General features: G+C 35.9%; 1 protein-coding gene across 2 annotated transcripts; it reads left to right on the forward strand.

Moving 5' to 3' along the window:
- Nucleotides 1–1870: 1870 nt before the first annotated feature.
- Nucleotides 1871–11985, forward strand: LOC117783914 (high mobility group protein Z). 2 transcript variants are annotated; one of them, XM_034621482.1, is made up of 3 exons: nt 1871–2167; nt 11259–11477; nt 11556–11985. In XM_034621482.1, exons 2-3 carry the CDS (start codon nt 11325–11327, stop codon nt 11736–11738), a joined length of 336 nt encoding a protein of 111 aa, XP_034477373.1. In that variant the 5' UTR covers nt 1871–2167; nt 11259–11324; the 3' UTR covers nt 11739–11985. The 2 variants fall into 2 exon arrangements, with proteins under 2 accessions (XP_034477373.1, XP_034477374.1); XM_034621483.1 differs by lacking the exon at nt 1871–2167 and adding an exon at nt 4183–4342.
- The last annotated feature ends 1105 nt before the right edge of the window (nt 11986–13090 follow it).

The following is a 13090-nucleotide window of genomic DNA, read 5'->3' on the forward strand; positions in this document are numbered from 1 at the left end:
TCGCCGTTCCACTCCCTTCTCTCTCTCTCTCTCTCTCTCTCTGTCGCTCTCTCTCGACGTCCCTCGCTTGCTTGCTCTGCTTTTGCCGCTGCCTATTCACTCGTTTGCTCGTTGCTTCGCCTGCTTCGTACGTATTTTCGTTGCGGGCCTCTGCTACTGGCTGTACTCTGACTGCGGCTGTTGGCTCAGCAGAGCGAGATACTCGTACTACAGCCATACGACCGAAATGCTCTGAACTGGTCGAATTTCATTGTACACTACACCTGAAGAGTTTGTATGGTTTCAATTTTGAAACTATAAAGATAAATCTGATAGAAATAAAAGTTTCTTTGAAAATTGATTAATAACTTAGTTAAACAGAAAATATTTAATATGTCTTGATTAAAATTATATAAGTATATAAAAAAAAACAATAAATGTGATTACATACTTCTTTAAATGAAAATAATTATAAAATCTTGATATTATTTATACTTGTTAAATTTCATTGAAAATTAAAAATTAGAAAAGTTATTCTTGTTTATTAATTTGGGTCAATTTCGACTCAAAATTGTGTATCAAAGTTTTTCAAATATTTTACATTGATCTATATAAAGGGGTGCCACAGATAGCGAAACCAAACGAAAATCTCCCAAATTTCCATACATTTTTGGGAGATTTTCGATTGGTTTTGATTTCTGTGGTACTCCTGATAGTGAGAGTTACTTTCTGGCTTAGAGTATTATTATTGTTTTTCAAGAAATATGTCTGGGCTTCATCCTATAAAAATGTATCTATATCTATTGAGCTTCGAAAGTTCTAATAAAAAATATGATATTTTATATTGCTATATTACTGTCTATATTTTCCAGTTTTTCCGATATTTATATACAATTTATAAATTTGTTTGCTTGGCGACCTCTATAGATTTTATATTGATATTTATTGTAAAAGTTATTTTCTAGTATTATTATTATCACAAAAAAAAAAAAAAATTATATCTCTGAATTCCCATTGATATTTATCTCAATTTTTAGCAAGGTATTTTTTGATGTTCTATATTGTGAGAGTTATATCCTAGGGTATTGATATACAATAAATATTTATAGGATAATTCTCACTAAAAATTTATCAATTTGAAAAGATCTGATAAAAATTAGATTTCTTTGTAGGTTTTTTTAAATTCTTTATGTTTTCTAATTATTTTATACTGCCCTATAAAAAGGGAATTGTTTTGTAGCTTAAACCCTATTTTCTAGATGGTATTCCATCCAAAATTTCAACTGAACTGCATGGGTTTGTGGAATAAACCGTTTGGCGCAGGGCAAGCCAGAGCAAACCAGCCACAATCAGCAGGCAGGCGGCCATATTCAGTGCTGTTGCCATTGCCGGTTGTCGTTGGCCCTCCTCGCCCGCTCCTCGCTCAACTCCCCACATGCCCCGCTGTCGTCCATGCGATGTGGCTGCTGCTGCCGTGTGTTCATATAACGAACGAACATTTTTGTTCAGCTCTACAGTACAGTACACATACATTGAAAGCGGGGCCAGGCCAGATACACACGCATACGTTGAGCTGTAAGTGTAGTTGTGTGTTTGTGTGTGTGTGTGTGTGTGTGTGTGTGTGTGCGTTGCTTTTGCTGTTGCCTCTGCTTTGCGCACATAGAGCGAACAAACCAACGAAACGTACCGAGCGAACGAATGAACGATATACACATACAGATACAAAAACAGTCATATACATGTACACGCGTATGGGGCATACATTGAAAAGATACAGACACACAGATACATTTTCACTGCCTGCGTTTGCGTCGTACTGGTGCTTGGTGCTTGGTGCTCTGCCTCTGGCTCTGGCTGGCTTGCTTGCTTGCTGGCTGGCTGACTGGCTGCCTGCCTGGCATTCATTCTGTGTATTTGATATTCCACTGAAGGCAAAAGCTGTACGTACTACGCTGAACAACACCGAGACCGATACACAGCTATACACAGCTATACACAGCAGCAGCAGCAGCAGCAGCAGCGACAGAGAGCACAGCCAACACAGCCAACTGACTTGAGTTTTTAGTAGAAGAAAATTTATAAAGTGAACAAACAAGCAGCAGTACGACAGTGCACAAAATATAACCACGAGTATATTGAAGTTGAGGCCAGCAATTAAAAACGCAAATTTCGCGACATTTTCCTACTGGTGAGTGAAATGTGTCTCACTATGATTGATTTCTCATTAAATTAACTATATAAGCTCATCAAAATGTGACGCCATTGCGGCCATTTATTATATAAATTTTACTAAATAAACGAAGCGACCCAATTCCAATTTCAATCGTGTGGGCTATCAAAAGCAAAAGCGCATAAGGTGGCCACGGTTTGGCATATAGTCATTGTATGATCTGGTTAGGCATAGTTTTAACATGGTCTGATATAGTCTGGTCTGGTTTTTTTTTTTTTTTTTTCAAAATCAAAGAATCAGGCTACAATTTATACTGTCGCTAGAATCAGAGAATTCGCTTTTTCTCAATTCTGTTTCTGTTTTTGCTGGCGTCGTCGTCGTCATTATTGTATTTGTTGTTGCTATTGAATTTAAATTTTGAATGGCGCGCGCGTAAAATTGACGGTTATTTTTTGAAAATTCACTGCGAACTCATCGCATGATTAGTCAATAGCTTAATAATATAGCATGATAAAAACAAATTGAAGCTGAATATAAAGATAATTCTGATCATTATACACTATCTAATTTATAGTTTATTCTTTTTATTTTATGTGTGATTTTCGTGAAACTTATTTCTTGTAAATGTACAAGTAGTAAAATGAAATTGTTGTTGTCTTTTGAGTTAAGATTAAATTATGGGCTTTGAAAGGGGGGTAAGGGGTATCTGATGGCAGGCATTTGTAGTTTTGGCCGCGTGATAGACAGTGACGGGGGACAGTGGGGAGAGCAGCAAAGGGGAGGCAGGTGGGCGGCATATTTGGTTATATGTGACGATGAATACGCTCAAGGGGGGTAACTGAGGGGTAATGTCGGTTTGACAGGGGCAGGGGCAGTGACATAGCATGGTGGAGGGGGAGGGGGAGGCGAGTGGCAGCGGCGCTGTCGCGGCCAAATGCTACTGGCATTTCGTTCGCACAAAGCTCGTTCGCTCCACGCTTTTTATATGGCTGAAGCAATAAGTAGTCAGCGCGTACAGTCGCGTCAAAAATAGTCGAACATGCGCGCGCCCATATTTGAAGCAAGAGCTAATGAGAGTTTACACTGTGGAAGGGTATGAGCGTAATTCAGGTTATTTATTGTGACAGGATATTTGTAGGATTATCTATAACATTTTTATAATATTTTTTTTTGAGTTATTTTTGAAAGTTTATTTTTTTTTTAAAATTTAAAATATTTATGCATATAAAGGCCCAATAAATGCTTATACGTTTTTTAGATTATGGTAAATAATTTAAAATATATAATGTAAAATTATGTTGTATTGAGGCTTAGCATTTAAAAATAACTAGTTTTTTGAATTCTTTGAAAGAATTGCAAAACCTGAATTTTTTTTTCAGTATTTTAGAATAAATTCCATTTTCTCGCTGAAAATATATTTTCTCATATTGTAAATTGTTTCCACTACTCTTCCAATATTCAGCGACATCACTGTGCATGCGCTGTACAAATTACACATTGTCGGCAGCTCGATTTAATGGTACGCGACTGTTGCGACCACCGCAAAAACGCAAATTATTTTTCTCACACACACGCATTCATTCGTCGGCAGCTGTGCGCACGTTATTTGCCACCACTGTCGGCCAGTAGTACATACATTGGCCCGTCTGCCTGCGTTCGCTCTGCTCGACGCCCGCCCGCTGCCATCGTCATCGACGTCGTCGCCGTCGTCGCTGTCGTCGTCGTTGTCGACGCTGTATGTTGGTTGGCTGCCTGGCTGTTTGACTCTCAGATACAGATACTTTTGCTGCCGCCTGCCTGTACTGCGCTCACTGGCAGCTCTGGCTCTGTGTATTATTTGATGGTCTCGCTGTTCACTCGTTCGTTCGGTTCGCCTCTGCGTGTGTATGTTTCGCCTCTGCTTCTGTTCTGCTGCTGCTGCCTGCCTGCCTGCCTTCTGCCTTCTGCCTTCTGCCTTGCTTCGCTTCGCTTTGCTTTGCTTTGCTGTGCCTTTGCTTGGTACAGCTGCTTCAGTTGAATTTCAGTTCAGTTTTCTATAGACGCTCACAGTACATTTTGTTCAGCGTTCAGAGTGTTGTTCAGTGCTAGTGCCAGAGTCAGTGCGAAGCAAATTTTTAGACCGAGCCGGACCAAGAGTGAAGTAAACACACAGCAACAACAAACAGCGACAGCTACAGTGACAGCCAAAGCAAAGTATGTACGTGGGGCGACTGATAAGTAATCAGTCTCTAAGTATGAGCAATTAATACATATTTTTAACAAAATCAGCACTTTTTGCTGTCAAACTGTTCAACTGTGTCATTATTTATCAAATTTTTTAGACAATATCATTAAAAGTTTTGCAAATATTTATATTATTATTATTTGCATATAATTATAAAATCATATTAATAAGAGTGCAGTGAATTGTGTCTAATCTGTGTTTAAAACCAATTGCTTAATGAGGTCAAGACTAATTTTTGAAAATATTTTTGGCGGGTTTTTATTTGTTATGTAGAATTTCCCTTTCAAATATTACAGTGATTTTGACTAGTTTGATGGAAGAAAGAGATACATGTTTTGTTATCAAGTAGAATATATACTTTACAAGTACATTTAGTTGGTCAAATTCCTGTGTTATGATTCATATTGATTAACTTAAAACAGAACGAAAATCGGGAAATTATATTTTTATAATTAATAAATATATGGGTTTTTAGTAAATATTATTATCAACAAAAAATGTATTGTTTTGCAATATTTACATTCCAAAGGTTTGGTGTTATATTATTTAAGTTACTTATCAGCCGCCCCGCGTAGATATCAGAAATACGAGTATTTTCATTAGTCGTCGGTGGACAATAACTTTTACACTGATGTTTAGTGTTGTGGCCCATGGGGCGTGCAATTACAGTGAGCGTCAAATTAGCTGTTCAGTCTTTTGTTTGATTTTGTTTATTAGTTGGATATTATCAGCAATTTAATCAATGTAGAATTGAAATTATCAGCCGCGTATGGCAAGTTATTGAGTTAGGTAAATTAATTAGACTTGTTTTAAACTAATTCAAAATCAATAATAAAATGACATTATTTTCAAGTTATAAAGATATATTTTGATAGTTTCTCTTAAGGCATTGTAAAATCAAATATGTTTTAAAATTGTTGAGTGTTAGTTAGCTCTATACTAATACCCACCACTGTAATTACACCCAAAGATATTTTTGTGCATTTTCGTGGATTTCAGTCATTGTTGTGACTCGGCTCGTACTTGGCTAGCGGTTGAGTGTGGCGCCTGTCGATTGCCCCACCCACCTGTCGGCGGCTTCAGTTGGAATAGCTCTAGCTGATGTACTCCGGGGCAAATATTTAAGGACAGGATTTGACTGTGGATTTCTAGTTTCATAGCGATGCAACTATTGACTTACCACAAGGCTGCAGTCGTCGCCAAGTCGGTTGTCGGTGGTCACGTTTCCCATTCTCCATTTTCCGTTGCAATTCTCCCATATTTAATTTGCTTAAGTTGCATTTTGCAGCTGCGTGCGCTAAATTGCACGGCGGAATGAATTCTCCTGCTGTAGATGAAGTCTCTGACCGTGAAATGTGGTTTGCTGGTTAATGGGGATGTGGACTTGTTCCCTTCTCTTGTAAGATTAAGACTTAAATTGAAATAGCAGTGTGCTATCTATACTAAAGGCGTAGCTCTTTAACTCGAACTTCCATGTCTCGAATTTCTTCGTAACACTGTCATATCATTTGGCAGAATAAAGAATTTCAGTTCCTAGAACTTTATCTAAATAAAATATGCTTTAGTTCCGAAAAAATATTTATTACGATTTTAAGCATAAACTTTTCCAATTTTAACTAATAATAAGTTTGTCAAGTTTAGTTTTCTTTTAATCGTGTTTATTTCCTAGTCGGGAGTTATTGAGAGTTGCAAGAATAACTAAATTAAAAATGCAGGATAAGTAAAATGTTGTAACTTATCGAATATAAATTAATATACTTATTTTTTGAAATATCTAAATGTATTTTTTAACAATGTAAAAAAAATTTACGTAGGTCATGGTTCGCATTGATTATGCCCTCATTTCTTTATCAGAATTCGTTTCTGAATGAATTTATATTTATGAAAAAGTTATTATTTAAAATAAACTGTTTTTAAGATTGTTTTAAATATGTTCCATGCTATTTAAAGAACTTTCGAAAAATAAGTTGGTAAATATTTCTAAAAATTAATGGTTAAAATCAGCAAAAATATGTTTTTTCCTTTATTATGATTGGATTTATTTTCAGTAGCGAAATATCGCTTATCTGAAAATAATTATACACATTTATATTTTAAAATTAAAAGTTGTGTTTTTATAATTTGCCACATATTTACATGCTTAGCGTTTTTTCTATTGTTGCTGTTTTTGTTTCTAATTCCGCGTGCTTTTTAATTTCACCATTTCGTGTTGTTTTTTTCCCTCGTGTATGTTTTTTTTTTTTTTTTTTTTGCATTTCGCGCGCGCTTCGCTTATGCACTCGTATCGCGAGCACTCGAACGCAAACTAAAAATGGCGCCAAAAGTTTGCAACACTACCTGAACAAAGAGAGCGACAGAGCAAAAGAGAGTGTAGAATACACTTAGTATTGAAATGAACGCGTGTCTCAATTACAGATTATTACAGTTATAATGCTCTAGCGAACAATTGTCGACAAGTTAATTAGATTCATTGATTCTACTTTCAATAATTTGACACATTATTTATGGTTGATTTTTAAATTTTTGACAAACATTTAAAAAAAATAAACCTAATTTAAATGAAATTATATTTAATAATTTGAATGTATCTTTTAGATTAGTTGTTTTAACTGATTACAAAATGTTGAAGGTGCTGTCTGAAATAAACTGTAGATCTTGTTCCAAGTCGACTGAAAACATTGGCGCCGCGTCGCTGCCAACGTCAAAAGCTCATGTCGACGTCGACGTTGACGTCGTTTAGTATTGCCCTTGTTATTGTTTAGCTGTCAGCGAACGTTATTCTTGTTGTTGTTGTTATTTTGCCGCTTGTCACTTGATGATCAGCGCCTGTTAAATGACTTATGTATGATTTCGAGCACTTGCTGTTGTTTGTTGTTTTTGGCAAAGCTTTCGCTCTTTGAGAATGTTTACACTCGCCTTTTGTTAGCTAATCGCACAGACCCTGTTCAAATATTTATGTGGGTTTTCTTATCAAAATTGTCATTGAAATGAAATCCAACAACAGGTGAACTTAAGATTTCAAAGTCTTGTAATAAGTTACAAAATTTCAAATTAATATATATAGTATTTATTTTATGTTTTCTACCTTAAGCGGGTAACAGCAAAGCTGCAAATCAAAAACATCACCATCATGTGGTCCGCTCAATATTTGTGCCACAACTGTACAGCGCACAAGCTACACTACCCGAAAAATCTGATGCGAAAGTAGAAGACATTTTGTGGCAAAGCTATAAAAAGTCACCACTGTACGCTCTCTAACGGTAAACGGCACTTACACAGCTACACACATACACACACACATACATACACCGATGTACATGTATATAGGTATACTCGCATAGCTGCTGCAGCGACATATAACGGTTGTTTGCCCTGTCGACATCCACTGCGCAAATCCCTGTAAAAGTATCTACCCTAAAATGCTGTCACTGCGCACAAGCTCAAACTGAAAATCGCATTCAGGCAACAATTTTGCAGTGCTTGGGTGGTTTGGGTGGTTGGGTGGTTTGGTTGGTTTGGTTGGTTCGTTGTTCGGTTGCTTTGGGTGGTTACACAGTGCTGTGCAGACAACAACCACTGAGTGTTTTAAGCAGCGCTGCCAACGCCAGCAGCTGCGTTGACGGCATTAAATATGCCATAAACACACACACACACACACACACACACACACATACACACAATACTCTCACATAGAAGAGATAAGTAGAAGCAGCGGTAATTTTATGCCTCTGTGTGTATTTGTATACTGTATTTTGCTTTCAGCAATTTCACATTTCATCCATTTGCCTTTGACTGCGACTGCGACTGCGACGTTAGCAGAGACGCCAACGTTGCGACGCTGGCGTTGGCGTCGACGTCGGCTTCTTTTCAAATTTTAGATCAACGCTGTAATGTCGTCTCTGCCTCATTTTGTATGCTATTTAATATCATTTGTTGTCCTTTCCTTTCCTTTCTTTTCCATTCCGTGTCATTCTTTTCATTTATTTTCGTTGTCCCATGTCGGTTATCTATTATGCATGGCTGTGTGGGAAGTCGCACCACGCTGCGTATGCGTAATGTCCAGAGTTTTCACTGTTCATGGTTCTTAGCAAGCTGCTTGGACTGAAAAGCATATTTTGAATACTAAATATGACTAATAAAGCGTGACATGAGATACTCAAACTCTGATAATGTTAAGCTTTTATGTTAATTAGATGTTGGAGAAAAATACCACACCAAAAAGGGGAAATGCTAAAAGAAATGTTAAAAGTATTTGTCATTATAGAATGTTAGTTAAAAATTGCTAAAAAATTGCACCTATAGAAGGATATGCGGTTTGAATTGTGGGGAGTATTTTAGTATATAATATAAGTATATAACTAAATCGTATCTACAAAAACTGTTTAGACGCCCATAAACAAGTAACTTGTATTTATTTCTGAGCTTTTAGCTTAATATACAAAATTGAGGAAAATAAACTGTAAACAGCAAAGTTGTATGGAGTATTTTAACTGAAACTTGTTTGTGAACTTTATACAAACTTTGTATTATATTTCTCTGCTTAATTAATAAAAATGTATGAAAAAAACATGCCCGAAAAGGGAAATTGGCAGTTAGTTTTAGGGAATATTTTAACTGAAGCTTGTCTACTAAATCAGCTTTTAGTTTGATTAATGATTTGATATACTAGTATGACTGATATATGTTAAATGTAACAAGGTTTTAGCTATTTTGAAATTGAAAAGAGTTAAAAAAATCTCTACTGCTTTTGATATGAAACAAATTAAGTTTTCCTGGAATTCTACTTTCAATTATTTCACAGAAATATATTCTTTACTTTGGCGCATGCTTGTCGTGTGAGAAAAGTACACCCTTTTGCTATCCTTTAATCCTGCTACGCAACACTTTAGAAGCAAAAGCTTTGGCTATATGAAGTATACTGAAAATTAAAGTCGCTTTCTACGCAAACTCATAACTAACGTTAAGAGCTGCCTAGTTACCTATATCTATACTTAGTACCTATCAATTTCTGACATCTTCTCAATGCACAGCCACACATACATAACCATGTATATGTATGTATTCCATGGCAGACAGAACGGTTTTCGCTTTCGATTTTGTAGGTGGTACATATAAAAGCTTCTCTATGTGTAGGTGCATGCATGTACGTCTGTCTGTGTGTGTGTGTGTGTGTGTGTGTGTGTGTGTGTGTGTGTGTGTGTGTGAGTATCTGTTACGCATATAGCCAACATGTGTCGTGATTGTTAAAGGAATCTTTTGCTGCTATTTCGCATTGTCCCATTCCAGAAAATGGCAACTCCTACTGTTCCCCATAGGAGTTTGTTGTTGCATCACGTGTTGCCGCCTCGTGTGGCGACATTGACAACATGTGTGGGTGCATGTGTGCGTGTCTGTGGTGACGCATTGGTGGAGCCTGTGTCTGTGGGCGTCACAGTTGCTGCGCGTGTGAAGCTAGCAACAAATTTGCCGCCATTTTGCTGTTGCACAGACACACAGATACATACATACAACATATTTTGGGTGGCTGCAAGCGTTATGGCTGTTATTGGCCAGTTGACCAGTGACTGGATTTGTCTTCGTGATTGATATGATTGCAGTCTTGCCACCTGCCACCTGCCACCAGCCATCAGTCGTTCATTCGTTGATTTATTGTGTTGTATTCCCGCCGTGCAAGGCAGTCGTCACTGCGGTGGTTTGTTAACCCAATTGCCAAAGAGCCTCGTCAGCATCATCGTCGTCGTCGTCGTCGTCGTTGTCGTCTCGTGCCTGTTACGTTGTTTTGTCCGTATTTCTCAGTATTTGGGTCAAGTGCATGGACGCGATGGTCTGTTGTTACCTCCTGATGATGTTCCTGATGACGACGGCGACAATCATCATGTTGTTGCGAACATATAGACAGCGAAATTTGCATAACGTATACGCAGCTTTAGGGTGGCAAATGTCATTCAACATTTGAAGTCTGTTTGTGGTATTTTGATGCAAGTTTCTAAAGTGGAATACTCTAATAAAACAGCTTGCCTTGAGTTAATATGCTCATTTTATTTATAGATTTTTTTTCATTAAATATCACAATTATTTTTGACTTATTTTACATAGCAAATGCATTTTTAAACAACTTTCAATACAAAATGTACTTTATCTCAATGGAATAATGGAATGAAACATATGTAATACTGGAATGAAAAGTCAAGAAAACTCAAACTTTTTTCACTGTTTTCGTTAGTATCAAACACAATGTCAAGGGTCACATAATTTGATTTCCGTTTTAACATATGCCATTTATATACAATCATGTATGTATAAATGTAGTCTATTTATTAAAGGTCATTGCACTTATTTATACATATGTACTCCTAGATATGTACATTTATACTTCAATGGATTGGTCGCTTGTCAAATTATGTCTCACATAGCAGCACAATTGAGTGAATTATGTACACAATACATAACAATCCATATACATAATAATGGAGTTTACGTGCATATTAAAAAGGTTGCATCCTGCATTTGTGTGTGTGTGCGTAGTGTGGGTGTGTATAAAGTGTGTACAGTTGGCTTCACAATATGCAACATTATTTAATCAACATTTGCACATTCTGAAATGCAATAATTGAATATTTTATAGGTTTCAAAGTAAAATGGCTGATTATTGACCGAACAAATGCATTAATAATATATGTATATGTTGAATAATAAAAAGAAAAGTATTTTCACACAACACACATAATTGTGGGTTTTTCGCTTGACTAACTGACACACAAATTAGCGTCATCAGTAAATCGAATTACATTTCAATAAAATTATATTCATTCAATTTTCATTGCCTACTTTCAGGCAAAAGTTTTTCTACTGACTAACAATTTTCTCTGTTTCTCTTGCTTACAGAAAATAGAACTCCGTGTGAGAGATTTCATTTGAGTTGACCGTAAATCTACAAAAACAAAAGCAAACATGAGCGGAGACCGTCCGAAGCGTCCTCTGTCAGCGTATATGCTGTGGCTCAATGAGAATCGCGAAGCCATCAAAAAGGAGAATCCCGGCAGCAAGGTCACAGATATTGCCAAGCGAGGCGGAGAACTGTGGCGTGGATTAAAAGACAAAACTGTAAGTGTTATAATCTCTTCAATTTAGATTTTGTTGATAATCATTTACTAATACATTATGTTTTTTATTCTTGATCAGGAATGGGAACAGAAAGCCATCAAAATGAAGGAGGAATACAATAAGGCGGTGAAGGAGTACGAGGCAAATGGTGGCACAGACTCCGGTGCGCCCAAGAAGCGAAAGAAGGTCGCCGCCAAGCCCGCCAAGAAGGTCAAGAAGAAAGAGTCCTCTGAGGAAGATGAGGAGGATGAGAGCGAGTAAATAATCTAAAGCAAAATGCAAATGGCGATGTTTGCATCAGTTTTAAAATACATTTTACTAATGTAATTTTTTAAGTGACATAAAACAAAATGATAAAAATTGAAGAGAAAAAAACATAAAAGAAAACAAAAAAAAATTTGTAAACCTTAAACCTTCAAATATGCACTAAACACAAACAACCACACCAACAACCATAATATAAGTTACAACATAATTTCCAGTCAAACACAAAAAATGAAAAAAATGAAAAATCGAAAACAAAAATACAAAAACTAGCAACTGTTTCTTAATAGGTTTGTACGTATCTGTATGTGTATGTATTAACAATGTCATTCAATCGCGTTTCTTAAACAATTCCTCATCAAGCCAAGTGGAGTACATCGTAGTATTTTCACCACTCGGTTCCATATTTCAGCATCAGCAAATATGAGGTTATGATAAGTGTTCTTTTTGGCGGCATCTAATGTAAATGTTTATGAATAGCGTTCCACAGTTTTTGTGAGTAAGGAAACGTCGGGAAAATTATCCTGGATAGTTCGTCCAACGTATCCCTTTATTCGTCCTTTTAGCAGACGTTCTCAATTTAATTACATACAATTTATAAAACTTAAATCAACAATCCAACAAGTTATACATTTTAATATATATACATAAGTATATATAAATAAATCTATATATATAAATATATATATGATTATGTAATTTAAATGAAAATACAAAAAAAAAACAAAAACAAAAACAAAAACAAAACCAACAAATATTACAAATATGTAATTGTAAATGTAGAGCTGAACGGAATATTATTTAAAAATATATAAATAAATGAAAATTTAAAAAAATGACTTCGAAATTGTGTTTAAATATTTTTTCAAAGTTTAATTTAATTAAAAACATGTATATATGACCAAGCAACGTATTTAATTAGATGATATTTTTTATTTTGAAGATAATATCTGTATATTACTAAGCTTCAAAGCTGACAAAAGCTCAATAAACTGAAGCAAAAGCTCAAATTTATATAAGCTTTTAAATTACAGTGAATATTTCTGTTAAGAGTAATGTTAACAGAAGATTACGGTTCAAAATGTTACAGCTGCATGTTAAACTGACAATAACAGAATGAGCTCGAATGAACTTAGCGGAAAACAATACCTATATTTATAGAATTTTAAATTGTATATTGATATGCAGATAAATACGTAGCTGTTCAGTAAATATAGCTAATTATGCTTACGTTTTCAATCATTTACAAATGGTTTTTGTGCCACAGTAATGGCGCGTGCGCGATCCTTTGTAGCCAAAACAAAATCAAGTCCAAGTGCTTATCATCGCTTTCTTGGTTCGTTGTCTGT

Source organism: Drosophila innubila (genome assembly GCF_004354385.1).
Source record: "Drosophila innubila isolate TH190305 chromosome 2R unlocalized genomic scaffold, UK_Dinn_1.0 1_C_2R, whole genome shotgun sequence".
In the NCBI taxonomy this organism is placed as follows: domain Eukaryota; kingdom Metazoa; phylum Arthropoda; class Insecta; order Diptera; family Drosophilidae; genus Drosophila; species Drosophila innubila.

Bases quoted from the DNA above. Each gene is read 5' to 3' on its own strand.
- LOC117783914 (XM_034621482.1), top strand. From the start codon at position 11,325: ATGAGCGGAGACCGTCCGAAGCGTCCTCTGTCAGCGTATATGCTGTGG. The intron at 11,478-11,555 runs GTAAGTGTTATA...ATTCTTGATCAG, and splicing joins GTGGATTAAAAGACAAAACT to GAATGGGAACAGAAAGCCAT.